We start from the raw sequence: 17,009 nt of genomic DNA on the forward strand, positions 1-17,009 counted from the left end.
AAAGTGATTCAGAGAAAACTGGTTTTCCAAATCCAAATGCTCGAGTAACTAAGCAACTAACTTATTAACTGGATTACTTAGAAGAGGAGTTGCATCAACCAACAATACTGATTAAGTACTCCCCTGACAAAGGAAACTAGAGGTTACCGAAGCCAGAGAGAAATAATTTTTTAAAAACAGACAATCAGAAACAAAAATAAAGAAACATATACATGCATTCTCTGGTTTTTTAAGGTTCATAATTTAAATCACAGATAAAAGAGCATAATTATGGGCTCTGTCATAGTCTTAGTTCCCCAAAATATTCATGATCATCAGGAAAATAAAGCAAGGAAGAGCATACAGAAGAGTTTTATATGTCTCTCATAACATCTACGCGATGCCGATGTTTTAACAGAATCCAATGCCAAGTTTGGCCATGCTGTTCTAGACCCAAGACATGCATCTGATGAGTTAAACTGTTAATCCAAACCAAAGATAACGTGGTTTCAAAAATTATTCAGTGCTGACACAGTTTAGATACGGAAGCTTTAGTAAGAGCATGTATTTCTGAAGAAAGAATTAAACTTGACTACATTTGGACCTGAAAAATAAACATCACCTGTGAACACATTCAGATGAAATAGAACCAAATTCTTCTGAATGTTAAAACAACTATTATCAGGTAGTCTTTGGCTGCTTTTGGCCCAAGACAAATAATACATGTAGAAACAAGACACAGGAACATTTCAGGAATTAGCTTGTGTAAGGGATCATTCCTAGGAGGCAGGATTCCATGAAATAGTCCTGGGCATGCTTAAATTCTTAACACAGACTAGACTTTACATTCATTAAAATTCTTAAAGGGTCAAACAAGAAATAGAAAGTTCACTAAGTTCACTAAGAAAGTCTCACCATGGAGATAAAAAAATCACTCTTTGTGGGGCATACCCCACAACTCTTCATCTCTAAATCTGTGCTAAAGCCTGCTAAGAAATACTGCACAAACAATGTACTCTAAAGAGTTTAATTGTTTGCGGTTTTATTTATTGTACAAACAGCTTTTGACTTCAAGAACATTCAATATAAGAACCAAATGTATATAACTTAATTCCAAGTTTTATTTAAAAAAAACCTACTACCTTCCTATTTCAAATTATAAAAAATAGAGTATATAGTAACAAAAAAACCCTAACTCTTCACTCAAGCTGGATCCTGTGGAAATTCCCCAATTATGTTCTCCATCTCAGTTTTCACACCAAATAATTAAATTCAAAAAACATTAATTTTTTTGAACAATAAGAGATCATAGTTTAAAAAAATCCAAACCAACCAGAAATTGTTTGCTAAAAGTATGTGATACCAGGATCTAGCCTAAACTGTCTTTTTCCTCTCTCAAACAGTATCTTATAGAGTTTTTTTCAACAAAAAAACCAAAAACAAATGGAGTTCTTCATAAGTATTCTTAAAGGTGAGAGTTCTAATGGAAGGACTTTCTAATTGCGTTTTACATCACTTCTGAGCCCAGTTATGGAAAGAGTAGGAAGACTTAGGCCATAGTTTGGAAATGGCAGCCACAGGTGCACTACTGCATGGTAACATTGATCAGTCTTACCTAACCGGCCTTCCTTGGAGAACGCAGTGAAGGTATTTTATATGCACTTGTGTCAGAAAGATTTGTGTCCTCATTTTACCAGCAGAAATAAAAGTTATTTAAAAACAGAAGTGTTCTGTATTAAGCATTATTCCTCTGTCTTATATACCTTTTGATCTTATTTTCCTGACAGCAATGGTTTCTGACACCAAGAACACAATGCAAGTTTCTTGGCACTAGAAGCACACTGCTGTTCACTGCTGAGAATTGGTAAGAAAAATTGGTTCTGTTTCCTTAAGTAATTAAAAAAACCTAGCTTGATTACTCCTTCAACGTAGAATTTATTACAGCTAGAACTAAAATGCATGTTAACTGTGTACAGTATCAAAAATGGCCAGAACAGAAGAGACCATTTTTGCATTCAGCAAGGAGGTAAAGACTGATCTTTATGCCTTGTGCATTCCTCAGTAAACCTGGGAAGTAAAAATAATTTCTAAATATTCTCACAAATCATATCTGGGAACGCAGAATTCAATTTCATGAATAAAAGGTATTCAAGGCTAAATGTTTCCAAAAGTACACAAAGTAATCCAACAGACTATATTAAGCAAAGATGGCGTCAAGATCAAACATATTTCCACGGTCTCATTAAGAGTCTCTTAAACTCACTGAGTTTTTTTTCCATACTAGACAGCCCATCCTGGGTCAAGCTCTTTGTATACCCACATACACTGTACTTACCCATATAGCTTTCCATACCCAAACTTCCTCTGAACCCAACAGAACTGAAGCGTGTATGCCAGGAGAGTGGCATGTGCCTTATCACAATCATGTGTCTCTTTGTACTGTTCATTAGGCATCTTTTATCAATCTTACCTTATCAAGTTCATCAGAAATAGCAATGCCTGAAAACAAAACAGATTATAAAAAAGTATTTAGAAAAACGCTTTCTATAAATGTCTTTTACTACGGCAAGTAAAAGTAAGGTTAAATCTGAAAACTGTACATCCTGTTCTCTGCATGCTGCTGTACCATACAATGTATCATATTTTTTTCCGTTAGTGAAATTGCCTGGAAACAATACACTCTTCATTTTTCTCAGCTCCAATATTATCAAAATGACTTTTCAAAAAACTATGGAAATGAAAATAGCAGATGTGCCAATGAAGTGACAACAAATTTAAGCATACTTCTATCTTCTTTCTAAAATTAAATCAGCAATATCAGATTTACCAATGGACACATTATTATGCAAATCTCACCCTGACCAGCATGCATAACACATTATGCTGCAATTAAGGGCAATATGGACATTTCTCTTCTCTCTTTCTTCACAATGAAATGTAGAAATGATCCTATAAAAATAGGTGGAACTTCAGAGAATAAAGAAAATTTCACAATAGAATACAAAACTTTTTCTAAATCCTCTGAAAAAGAACTTGTATATTTGTTCATCTTTTCTGCAGATGCCTGCCCAAGGCTTCCCTATGCCTGCTTCCATCATGTCATGTTTCAATTATTTCTATTCTGTAGCACATTAAGTACACAGAGTTGGTCTCAGAATTTTTAATTTTTTACACACATCAGTATATCACAAGGCATAATCAAGTCATCATATATATAATGCTACCATGTTGAAAATTCTGATACATTGGAAGCAAGCATCTCCTAGATTCTTATGAGGTTTAATGAGAAACATTTCCAGATTAGAACTTCAAAAACCAAAGAAAAGCTTCTCCTGGTGGAGGAAAATAAGTGGAGAAGTACCCATAAATAGGGAGAACACACATTTGAAAATTATTTTCTAATTTTTATCATGTTATCAAGACACCTTCTTTGACGGAATGCAAGAGTTGACATTGCAAAATATGTAGTACCAACTGAGTAGATAGTTACTCTTTCTAAAATCACACTAAAGAGTGTAGCCGTATAAGCTAATATATAAGCATATACATATATATAAGTCTATATGATTTGGTATAGCACAACCACATGAATTCTTTGGGGTTTTTTACTGTGCTTTTCATGATTAACTCGATTTGGCTAATTCTCACTTTAGAGGAATTCCTTACAGCAATTTCTGTTTTTAAAAGAACAAAGTGCTACGAGAACTGCAATTATAATTTAAAGACCTCATCAACATATAAGAAATATGGCATGAGTTAACAAAATATTCACAGTAATTCAATAGTACTAAAGTAGATTAAATTGAAAAAGATCTGTTTTGACTGATCCTTCTATCCCTCACTGCAATTAACCAGTTTTTAATAACTTCAGACTATTATTTAGCCCAGACACAACACTAATGCCCAAAGAGCATAATAACCTGGTTATGCACCAGACTATAAGGTGCTATGAATTTCTCCAGTTCCAAATGGACATCTTCTAGAGAGAATATAAGTGCACTCTTGAAGGTAGTAAAAACCTAATTCAAGCTTCTTTTCACCTCATCTTTGAAAACCTGATTACCATCAACCATCACATGAATGCATTTTGCATAACCAAGGTCAATCCATTCTAAAACCACATATATTCTCTCTCTAACCAGTCAAACTACGTTTTCTCAGCCATTTCCCATAATGTTAATACAGTTTATTTTGTTCTGATACAGGTTGATTCCCTTATATTAAAGGTTGGTACCCTTTTCTTCTGCTTTCACATATCTCTATGAATAGGTCTTTGTAACTTGGGAGTGGATGGAAGGGCAATTTTATCTTGTGTTGACTTACCCCTCAAAAATACGAATTTTCAAGTATGGTAAAAGAAAATGCAAAAGGTAATCCTGTCATTTCCAAAACTCTGTTCCAAAAAAATGCCAAATAATTTTTACTACCCAATCACCTACGTTGCCTATCAAAGATCAGTACTAAAAGTACAAAGTAGCAAATGGAAAAAGCAGTACATACTACTATATGCCTCACTCAAAAAGCTTTACTAACTTCTCTGATTAAATTACATAAAATTTTAAAACATCTATAGTCTAAATGAGTGTGCTTTTAGTAAAATTCTTTGTCTAAGTCCTATTGCTCTCCAGAACTTACTCTGAATTTAGAGAAGAGACTGAACTGAATAATTGAATTGACCAGAATGCCTCAGATTTCTTCTTTACTAAATTGGAAACAGTATCAAGACACTAAAACAAACTGTATTTTTTAGACAAGCATGTAGAGAATTAGCAGCTTCTGAGGACATGTTGCCAAAATAAAATTTTGCAAATTTAGAAATCTTTGATCTTTGCAATCACAGAATTAAACCTGCAAACCCTTTTTAGCTCTCTCTCTCTCTAATGTGGCATCAATAGAAAAGAAAAAGGATTCTGGGGAAGAAACTTTATAAGGAGCTTGTTACAGCAATCTTAGCACAGTGATTCTTGTGGAGGTGGTATTTACCATGTCAGTCACACAGATCTTTTTGTTACGTCTTGAGCCTCATTAATATTAACAGCATTCTTTCAGTTACTGATAACACAACTCCATTAGCAGAGGCTAGGACAAATAACCCCAAAAAACCTTGGATTGTAAAAACACTTACTTCCTTCCAAGACACTACTGCACTATAGTTAGTGTGTGCCCAACTCTTAACAATTTTCTTTGCAGTTGCCAAACTCTCAGAATATCTTGGCTGAATTTGAGAGGAGGGGGATTTGCACCCTGTGTGCAGTAGACAAAAAATCATAACAGCAACATCAATTTTTGGGCACAGATGTCAGGTGGAGCAATGTGGACTCCGGTTTTCACAAAACAACTTCTCAAAAAAATTAAAACTCTTGCCTATTTACCATAACATTAAAAAAACAACCCAACCAAAGAAACCTTAATCCCGAGTCCTGAGAACACAACTAGAGATAGTCACCGTTATTGTACAGGAGTATTTAGGATTTCTGTTAATTTCTTCACCCTTAGCAGATTCATGACTTTTCAGTAATCAAATAGGTTACTCAGTTACTTTATTTTCAAGTAATACACTGACAATTTAAAATAGTTGAATTTCTGTGAAGAAATGGTAACAATGGTTGCTATCTCCAGTTCATGTAATTACTAGTATCCAGACATCAGAATTTTTCAAAAAGAAAACCCTTTTCTCACTTCTTTGCATAGGTGACAGCAAGTAATTGATTATGCTCTCTGTATTTTCTGTAATCATTTTCATTTACTTTTTATATCTTCTAAATAGGAAAACAGCATTATAAAATCACAGAATACTAGAGGCAAAGGGAAAGCCCATTCCATGAAACTACTAAATGGCAACAACGCTTCAGTTTTAGGCAAAACATTCATAGGTATAGCCAAAATGTCCATACACTAAGAAATTTTAACCTGACAATTTAGTCGCTTCTTCAAACGGTAGCCTTTTCCATCTAAACTTAATCCTAATCACAAAAAAACTCTAACACCAGAAAAACTGACACATCTAGTTTATTCAACCTTAAATCCTATGGCTTTGTTAGAATAAAAGTTACTATGAACAACTATTTTTGACTTCCCTCAGCTTAGCGCATTTAAAGCCTGATTCTGCATGATGATGAACATAGAGAATGGAAGTTCTAAAGCTGCATCATCCTTGCCCTGCTGCAAGACACTGAGTAGCAGAAAAGAAGGGAACGGTTAAAACTGCTCACCTGCCTTTGCTGGGAGAGGTCTTCTGATGTCAAAGGTAAATCCTCCAGCAATAAAGGAGTATGCTTTACCTTTTCTCGTATAGCAGCTGTTTCTCACAGACAACGTTTGACACAGTTTTATATCATAATGCGATTGACAACTGTACAACAGACCAACCACTCTTACTAACCATTCCAACTAAAGGGGTGAGAAGTTTGCTTCCATCAGCTAAGGCTCATGGACAAGGTTTATCGTGGTAATTATTTAGGTAGCTAGCTGCCAATTTCATGTCTTTAAAAAATCCTCCCTTTTACAAGTAATTACAGGTGCTAAAATTTGATCAAGTATCACAAGTATCCAGCCCACTCAGTTGTCTGGTGAATTAGGAAGACAAATTCCTTGTTTCCACTTTAGAATGTAACAACCCTCTGTGCTGTAAGGGTGCTGAACAACGAAATAATTGGTATGAACACGCTTCCACAGTCCTTCAGAAATGCTCCACAGCCACAACTACTGCCATCTCTGATCAGCAACAAATCTGGAGAGGGGCTGCTGATGCTAGCACAGCCTCTTTCTACCGGAACACTCATTCTCTCACTAGCTTGGTTTTTGAAGAGGACTGGAAGAACAATGTACTGTCTGATTGCAAGAAAGGTTTGGCATGCTACGATTCAATGAAATATATCTAACAAACAATGTAATAACAATGTAATTTATTAGTACTTATTATACTTTAATTACTATTATCATGTTTATTTTAAGCAGATTGCCTAAAAAGTGTATCTCACGCTGTATTAGCCATTTAACTTAGATTTCTATATTTAAAATACTAAATCAGTAGTTTGTCACGCCTCTTTTAAAATTAGCATGGATTATTAAAACCATTCTTTTCCTGACTATCTTAGATTTCTCTTCCCAGTCTTCTATCCCTATGACAATCTGCAGAAGCACAATAGTAAGTATGGAGAAATAAAGACGATGATCAATACAGCACTACAGCATCTTCTTTGATGTAAGCCACCTCTCAAAACCTTTGCAACATATCTTAATAAAATAAATTCCCTTCTGAGTCTAGAACAAGTATCTTCCACATACAGGCTTTCTGCTTAGGACATTCAGCTTCAATTCTAGATTATCAAGAAATGAACTTTCGTTTTAAAGAAAACTGAACATTGTTAATAACAATTCCATGAGTCTTAAAAATGCCTATCTTTTGCATACGCACTTCTTAGCAGAAGAGTTTTATTTATCCAATACCTAATGTGTCTACACTCAGTGATAATATTTCTCTTTCAAAAACAATTTTTAGACTTTGATGTTTTCAATTCAACAGCATAAAATTAATTTTCAAAACAAAAGGCACCACACAAGTTCAGGTCTTTTTGAAAAAGACCAACTGACATCATCTACATGGACTTGTGCAGGGCACTTGACGCTGTCCTGTATGACATCCTTGTCTCTAATCTGGGGAGATACAGATTTAATGGGTGGATCATTCAGTGGATAATTGCTGGATGGCTACACTTCAAAGAACTTTGGTCAACGGCTCAAAGTGGAAACCAGTGGTGAATGGCATTCCTCGGGGGACGGTATTGGGATGGGTGCTGTTTACTGTCTTTATTAGTAACATGGATAGTGGGGTCGAGTGCACCCTCAGCAAGTCTGCTGATGACACCAAGCTGTGTGGTGCAGTTGACACTCTGGAGAGAAGGGATGCCATCCAGTGGAACCTTGACAGGCTTGAGAGTTGGGGGGCTGTGCAAACCTCATGGAAGTTCAACAAGGCCAAGTGCAAGGTCCTACACCTGCACTGGAGCACTCCCAAGCGCAAGTATGGGCTGGGCAGAGAATGGACTGAGCACAGTCCTGGGTAGAAGGACTTCTGAGTGCTGGTGGATGAGAAGCTTGATATTACCCAGCAATGTACACCTGCAGCCCAGAATGCCCAACCTCACCCTGGGCTGCATCAAAAACAGTGTAGCAAGCCGGCTGAGGGAGGTGATCTCTGTCTCTGCTCTGCTTTTGTGAGACTCCACCTGGAGTACTTTTGTCCAGCTCTAGGGCCTCCAAAAAAAGAAGCGCATGGACCTGCTGGAGCAAGTCCAGAGGAGGGTCATGAAGCTGCTCAGAGGGCTGGAGCACCTCCCCTATAAAGACAGACTGAGAGAGTTGGGGTTGTTCAGCCTGGAGAAGAGACAACTCCAGGGAGACCTTATAGCACCTTCCAGTACCTAAAAACAGGCTACAGAAAGCTGTAGAGGGACTTTTTACAAGGGCATGTAGTGATAGAACAAGGAACAATGGCTTCAAACTGAAAGAGGGTATGTTTAGATTAGATATTAGGAAGAAATTCTTTACTGTGAGGGTGGCAAAACACTGGAACAGGTTGCCCAGAGAAACTGTGGATATCCCATGCCTGGAAGTGTTCCCAGGTTAGCTGGGGCCTGGAGTAACTAGATCTAGTTACTAGATCCCCAGCTCACAGAAAGGGCTGGAACTAGATGATCTTTAAGGTCCCTTCCAATTCAAACCATTCATAATTTATGAAATGGCAAGTCATAAAAAGCCTAACTGCTGCATTATTCCTGATCAGCTTTACAGTAGCTTAAAATTCAGCAATACTTTCATATGTTAAATACACCTGGTGTTCTGGTAAGAATGAAAGTTTTGGAACTTCAGGGATATCTACCATTTTTGCTTTTATGTGTGGTCCTTAAATAATTACAGGAAGAAATAAAACAAAATGAAACAAAATAAAAATTTGTGGAGGAGATTTTTAAAGACTTACATGTTTCTAAAGGCACAATGTACATCTGAGAAGTCTAATGTGCACCCAGTCTTAAGAAAATAAAATACTACTGCTTTAATGTATGCCAGACTACCATTACTTAACTCAATATTCAAGGAAATATATATGCATTTTCCTAAACATCCAGAAGATGGCCACAGAGCTCCCAATAGCCAGTTTTCCTACCTGCCAAACAAAGCTTTCTAGATTTGGCACATGGGTTTTGACATACAAAGTTTAGACATACTACGACAACCTCAACGCAACTCTGACTAACTTGACAGAATTCATTCTCAGGATCAGTCTAGGCCAGGGAACTTCTGGATGGTTGGACTGTCAACCTCATAGTGCATATCACAGGTTCTGTAACAAACTCCAGGACAGAAACAGCATTCTTATTCTACCATTATTAATCCTGCAGCTTTGAGCACAAACACAGGAATATCATATCACGTATCAACTGTCCAGCAGTTCACTGCCCCAATGCATTCTCCAAATCTAAATTCTCACAGAAAGTTTACGTTCTTCTTATTGGTGGGACAGGCCATCTTAAATATACTTGCATTTCCCATGGCAAAACCTTGTGCCATACTGCAGCAGGCAGCATTGTATGTTCTAGTGGCTGTACCTGTTTGAACTGTGTATTGAACACAAGGAAAATTGAAATTATTTATTTCACACCATCCCTGGATTATAAAGGACATAAAGTGGTTGCTCTGGTTACACCAAACAAAGCATTCCTCCCCCAGGAAAAGAACACAAAACCCAAAAAATCTCACTCATTTCTGTGTAGGAACTTTAAAATACATTTGTCATTGACTGTCATAATAGCCTTTACCTACAGTGAGTCATTTTACCACTTTCAACATTAGACATATTTCCTCCAATAGTAACTCAGAGATTTTCTGTGAAGGCATAGTGAAATGAAACCTCAGAGTTTTTACCAATGAGGGGTGTATGCCCACGTATTATTAAGCAACTTTAAACTTTTTGTAGTGGTATTCATCTTGAAGGAGGACAGTATTCCTCCCAACACTTGGCCATATTAGAACAAGAGAAACTGTCATCTACAAGGCACCACACATCAACACCGGAGCACACTATACATCTTATAGTTACTATCTAGAAAACATGGATTTAATCCCTCCTCCTCATACTGGCTTTTAAAAAGATTAAAAAAAATTAATCCCTAGCAAAATAATCTCTGCTTTAGACTTGCAGAATTTCTATATCCAAATTTCTGAGTGGCTCCAATGAAGAATACAGGTTTCAGGATTAGGTTTAGTGACTAATGAATTATGCAAACACAGAGAAATAAAAGGCAAAGTACCCAACAAATATTATATCCCAGAAACTCTCCTAGGCCAAGGTCATTTCAGAAGAGAATAATCAAAACTACAGAACTCTTTAGGGGAAGGTGTACACTGCAGCAGGTGGGTTAAGATGGGTAGCCCACAGCATCCAGTAGCCAAGGATAGAGTCATAGCTCACATTCTGCTGCCCCACGAATGCCCCTTGTACTAAGAACTAGAAAGTTCCATATCCAAGATGACAGTCACACAAACCCCAGTTCTGCGATAGTATTAGAGAAACTTTTAGCAAGCCAAATAATGTTCCAGAAAAGGGCAAGGTTACTCAAAACAAGACTCTAGTCCTGAAAGTTAGGGTAGGTTGGATCAGAATGGCAAATACCTTCACAAAGGTGATTAAAATTTTAACGTCTGTAGGAAAAAGATACTTAAAACTAAAGTAGCAGTGATTTCCTGGCCATACAAGCCCCAGTTTATAATTGAATAGGAATAATTATGCTCATATTCATCCTGTTTCAATCTCAGAAATATCATTATTTTGTATTATTACTTCTACATCATATTAAAAATAAGTGGGTTTTATGAGCAAAGGCAGTATCAGATAACAGCTGCCATACTGAGATAAATTTATCTTCCCTAAAGGTTTGATTGAGCTTATCTAAAAATGTTGATCTCAAAATAAATCACAAGCATTGATCTCATGCAAGAATAACATAATTTTAAAGTTCAGATTGTAGAGAAGAAGGGAAAAATCCTCTACATGATGACTAGTCCTGTGGTTCAGTTAGCAGAACACATTTAAGACTAGATGATCAACTGATAACAGGGAAGTCATCTTTATAGACTCAAGTCCATTTCAGATCAACTGTATACAATTGAAAAAAAAATACTAACATGTTATGTCTTAAAACAATGCCCCTCATAAGGCAATTGACAAAAGTCTAGTTACGTGTCCTGAAGATGTGCTTTTACAGTTAAATCATCTTCACTAACAGAAATGTCTGGCTTCAATAAATGCAAGTGGCATTCAACTCAAGTTCATCTTCCATAACTGTAATGTAAATCATTAATGGTTTCCTACAGCGTAGAAGCTTCTAAATGAAACCCCATTCTAATGTGTTTTTCACAGACTGCTAAATACATTCAAGTAGTTCATGATGTATATATAAAGCTTCTCACATCCCACATACTCGCAAGTTCATCCACAAAACTGAGGACATGATTTTAGCGGTTTGTTAACATATTGTGATTTTGTTTAGAACTAGTTCTACCCTTGTAGTTATGAGATTTTTACTCTTGTTGCTTATCTTCTTCCCTGTAAAAGATAAACAGAACATATGCTTTTACGTTTTACTATTTTATATTTTTCTTAAAGAGGTAAGATCGTGCTTGCCTTTCTTAACATAAGCATAAACAACATAAACTGATTCTAACATTATGATAAATAACTGTTTGAGATACTCTGGAGGGACTTGGAGGTCTTTTATTCTTGAAGGTATTGAAGAGCCTTGACACGTGGCTCTAGGTGAGCCTGCTTGAGCAGCAGGGATGGACCAGACACCTTCCAGAGGTCCCTTCCAACTTCAACCATTCTGTGATTCTATAATTCATTATGATTTCCAGCAATATTTCCTACTAGATGGAAACCCATGGTCTCCTTATTTACTGATTGTTTATTGATTACTCCCCTTTGAAATTAAGAAACAAAAGAGGATTTTTCTCCTGTTGGTTGTACATAGATATCATTTTTTCTGGGATTCCCCGAAACTGACTTGGATTCATTATCAAATACTTTTGGTTAATGTTAACTAATTACCATTTTTTTACCTTAGAATTTCAATTGAATTCAAAGCATGATAAATTTGTTTCTTCCCCTCTGATCTGAAGAGCACACCTGGCCTGAACAAGTATTCAAACACTACTAACGAAATGTCAGTTATTTTCACTGAAAGGCTATGTGTGATTATGAAAGAGTACCTATCTCACAGCAGAAGACATTTTTTCATCAAATGCAGTTACCGTGTATAAACTGAAACCTTCAATATGCACACATTTTCAATATGCACCCTAATCCTTAACTATTCATATAAAAGATGCAAAGTTTTCATTAAGTATGCAGAGTTCCCCCCTAATTGCAGCAAGATCTCACTGATTTAGTCCTCAATTTTCCCCTGCTCAAAACTCTCATAATTCACTGGTTTCCATATCTTGTTATCTATTTTTCCATCCTCAGAAAATGGGGGAAGGACAAAGTCATATTCATTAGCAAGATCCTTAGCTATACAGATTTTAATTCTGTTTAAAGGCAAACAGGCCAGAAGGTGAAATACAAGAGCATACATTTGAAACAGGATGGAACTTTTCTTCCTTATGATTAGCAGAGGAAGAAGAATGACAACAATAAAGGTAAGAGACCTTGCAATAAAAGAAAATTAAACATGCACAAGGGAAATGAAGTATATTCCTGTAAATTGCTTTATAAACCAAAATCTTCCCTAAATAGATGATTTGATAGTTCCAAATCCACTTCCATGATATACAGCTGATTGAAGAAGCAAACAAAACCCAGTTCTCCCATGTGGGTAAGCCTCTGAAAAACGGTATACTTAAATCAGCAAGCTCCACCACGCTTAGACCATAATTACAACAGTAACCTTCTCCAGACTCTCAAAACTCCTAAGATACTTTTAACTCTGAGTATGAAGTCACTATCAGTTTCTCGGACCTACTGCAGCACAGACGTACACACTCTTGATGGCAGTTGGGAGAAAGGCTCCAAATATAAGCAAGTTCAGTTTTAATGACTAGGACTGAATACAGAAGAGACCAGACATCTAAGTGCCCAAGTCTCACCTTCCAAAGCTTACAGGCAGTTTGAATTTTGCATGAAGTGCACAAGTTTGTCTCAAAGCAGGTATTTAGACTGAAAAGTAAATGAAGCAATAGAAACTAGAATTTAATTCACAGGCTGTGTCAACTGCTTAACAGGCAACTCAAGACTCGAAACTCATGGAAACTCACTAAAAGATCCAAAGCTTATCTTTAAAATGTAAATAAATTGGATCCAGGACTTGATGGAAAATTCATTTAACTTCAAACATTTCATTTCATGTGTCACTCTTCCCTGTTAAAATACTGAAGAACAAAAGAGAGTGCTGTATAAAGCCATTGATAATATATTTTGATCATTTGTGTACTCAGCCCTCTGTTGAGCCCAGTGTCTGTCCCACAACACTTCAAAATAAGATTATTATCAAATGCAGCATTAGAGTAATGGCACACTTGTAGAACCAAAAGCACTAACTAGACAGCCCAAAACAAGCATCACGAGAGGTAGACATGGGAGCTTGTGATGGCTTTCTTAAAATTCACCACATGGGATGTTTATTTGGGTACAGCACAGAATGAGCTTCATGCACCTTATAAAGTCCTAGACCTTCTATTCATTTAAGCCCCCTATTTCCTATGTGCAATGTACATTCTATCTCTGGGAGAACAAAAAAACCCCTCATTTATTTTCAAAATTATACCTTTTCTATTTTTAGAAAAATTTCACATTTTTCATTTTGATTTTTTTATATCATGCTGACATGTAAGAAATAATAGCAAAGAATTTTTTTACTCCTTGAAATTAAATGAATATCAGAAGTACAAAACCTTGGACATATAGCTTAGAATAGAAACAAGGACATATAGCTTAGAATTAATCTGATGCAAGTGTTTAAATGATACAAAAAAAAAAAAGAAAGGTTAAAGTGCAGAGTAACTAACAACTATAAAAGAACGTAAAAAGCCATAAGAAAAGATCCTGTAAATACACTAGAAAAGGAGAACAAATTAAAATACAGAACTACTACTTCAAAGAGAAGGAAAGCAAGTAAGAGATGATACAAAGAATTCCCAGTGTTAAATACTTTCACCACTTCAGTCTTTACAAAAAAAAAATCAATTGCAGCCAGATGCTTAACAGTAGTGGTTTTAAGAGGAAAAACTACAAGACAGACAAGGGAAGCTGAGAGATATGCTGGTGATTTAGATACAGTCAAGTATCTTGTGAAATTCACTCCAGAGCATTTAACTAACTAACTGAAGAAACCTCTAATCCATTAGCAACTGTCTTTCAAGAATAGAGAGGACAGAAAAGGGCAAATACGTATCTTTCTTTGAAAAAGAAAAAGAGAAGATGTGGGGAACTACTAACCACCAAGCCTAAATCAGACAACATCAAGAATCATACACAAAACTGCTAAATAAATAATGTATCGACATCTAATGGAATAGAAAGGTGGTAAGAACAAACGGACACGAGTTCATCAAGAATGAATCGCGTCAAATTAGTCTAATTGCATTCTCAACTGGGAAACTTGCTTAGTGGATAAGAGGAAGAAGCAGATGCAAAATACTTCAGCTATAAGACTGTTTACTGTCCTAGATGACACTTCAGTGAAAAAAAATTAGTGAATTACAATCTATGTGAAAACACTGCAAGGAAGATAAACATCTGGTGGGAAAAAACAGACTTACTGAGTAGCTTTCAATAGCTGGTTGTCAGATCTGAAATGGGATCATGAAGAGGTCTGACAATAATTCCATTAATGATCTGGATGAAGAAATAGAGAGCACATTCATGGAAGTGAACTTATTATCAGGCTGCAAGTGATTTAAATCACTTGGGGGGATGGGATTCAAATTCTGTATTATCTTGACAAATGACCAGAAAGCATCAAGTACTAGCAAGAAACAGTGAAGAATGCTTCATTTGTGAAATAACTATGAAAAACAGACTCCAACAATGCTGACCAGGTACATTCACCCAGTCCAAGTGTAGGACCCAGAAGAGCTGCAGAGTTTTACACTCCAGTTATAAAACTGTGAGGAAAAGAGAGGCACAGAATGCTGCAAAATCTATTTTAGGTTTAAGGATGTACAGTTATAGATCTAGGTAAAAGTAGAACCTTCACAATATTCTGAAGGAAAGACAAAGATGTAGGTTTGAAGAGTGGATTTAGGCATTAATTATTGAACTCTCACATCTGATTGGTTTATATCTCCAGAGAGTGAATAAATAACCCCTTCTGAAATTCAAAACAATTGTTTCTGTATCTGTGCATAGAGACTTTGCTACAAGTCTCTAAAGGAGAAAAGCTTGAAAACTACACTCATATCCATCACGGTCAGGCAATAGTAAGGCTGCAAATCAGAGACACTGACCAGAGTTGGTTTAGCTCCTTACATGCAGATAGATCAATTTACTAGAAAAGTATTTCAAAAAAGCTCTGTAACTATACTACTATAATACAAGTAGGAAAATTTCTCAGAATATAATTGTGGTGATCAACCTAAAACATTTGGGAGAGTGTGATTTGGGCAAACTAGTTTTGGGTATTTGGTGCAATTTGGAAAAATGCTGAACCTCAAAATTCTTCACAAAACAAATCTTCCATTCCTCATTCAGCTCTGTCTCTGATGCCCCTATCTTAAAATTCACCAGTAAATCAAGAACTGCCAGATATAAAATTTTAAGAGAGAAGAAATAAGCATTTCTCACACAAATATCTCCCAGATCATGCCACACCTAGTTTTCATCTAGCACAGCAAAGAGTACTTGTCATCATTTCATACTTTAAAAACTGTTAGCAGTACTTGCTCCCACAAATGTATTTCAGAATTCTCTTCTACAGGAAAGACAGCAAAAGGAAAAAAAAACTAAAACAGAGCAGCTATTTCTGATCATATCCAGTAAACCTCAGAGCTACTCGTTACATGAGTGTTTAAGGGATAATACATTAGGTTTATTATGAAATAACTGGATTTCATGTTTCTGAGTATTTATTTGAGATGCTTTGAAATATTTTAATTTTTTTTGAAAACTAGGAGGTCAAGGAAATGATGGATACAAAATACCTAAATATTTTTCAATAACAGGTCTGAACTCCATCAATGAGGTTAAGGTTTCACAAAGGTTTATCCTGTTTAACTGCTACCACACAAAGGAGAAACCTCCCTGCTGCATGTTCCCACCATTTTCATTAAACCAGCCTCCTCTGTTGATCTCTTTATTGTTGGGGCCCTCCCCCTGCCATGGAGCCCTGGGAGAGGGGCCCTGAGGGGACACACGGGGTTTCCCTGCCCCTGCTCAGCCTCGTTCCCCATTGGTTGTTTTGTGTTCCCCTACACGGGCAGGGACCCTCGGGTCCCGTGATTGCCTCAGTTCCTCGGCAGAGCCCCGGCCATGCGGCTGGAGAAATAAACATCTCTGAAACATCTATCAAGAATCGGTCCATATATATTTCTTTTCCACAGGCATTGTCGTCTGATACGCGTGTTGCAGTACCCCCTGTTCTGTAAAAAATGGTAGAGAATTGCGAGCAGAGCAATCCCCGATCCCTAAGGACAGCAACTGATTTGTGAGTAAACTCTGGATTTCTCTTGTTTTTGTTTTGCTATTCCATCTCTAAATTATGGAGGAACCGTGGAAAGATTCTTGGCTCTCAGAGCTGCATATGGACATTTATCTTAAAACTTGAAAAGATTCTTGAACAACGATTTGTAAATTTTAGCTTAATTCAAGCTCAAAAGGAACGGAAACACTTCCTGGCATGGTTGTTTAAGAACTTTTTCTACGTTTCTTGGGATTTAATTCCTACCAAAGACTTTTGGAAGACCGTTTGGACACAGTTAATTTCTGAGTCAAAATATATGCCGATGGGAGAATATTTTCGTGAATATTATTTAATTAC

General features: G+C 36.4%; 1 protein-coding gene across 4 annotated transcripts in view; it reads right to left on the reverse strand.

Moving 5' to 3' along the window:
* The window catches only part of CUNH8orf34 (chromosome unknown C8orf34 homolog), a 128,481-nt gene that overhangs the window by 99,811 nt on the left and 11,661 nt on the right, over positions 1 to 17,009 (reverse strand). For all 4 annotated transcript variants that reach the window (XM_017731250.1, XM_017731252.1, XM_017731251.1 and 1 more), the window contains one exon: positions 2,450 to 2,478. In XM_017731250.1, the coding sequence (XP_017586739.1) occupies positions 2,450 to 2,478 (29 nt within the window). The remainder of the gene's footprint in view (positions 1 to 2,449; positions 2,479 to 17,009) is intronic.

Source organism: Corvus brachyrhynchos, unplaced genomic scaffold (genome assembly GCF_000691975.1).
Source record: "Corvus brachyrhynchos isolate BGI_N302 unplaced genomic scaffold, ASM69197v1 scaffold633, whole genome shotgun sequence".
In the NCBI taxonomy this organism is placed as follows: domain Eukaryota; kingdom Metazoa; phylum Chordata; class Aves; order Passeriformes; family Corvidae; genus Corvus; species Corvus brachyrhynchos.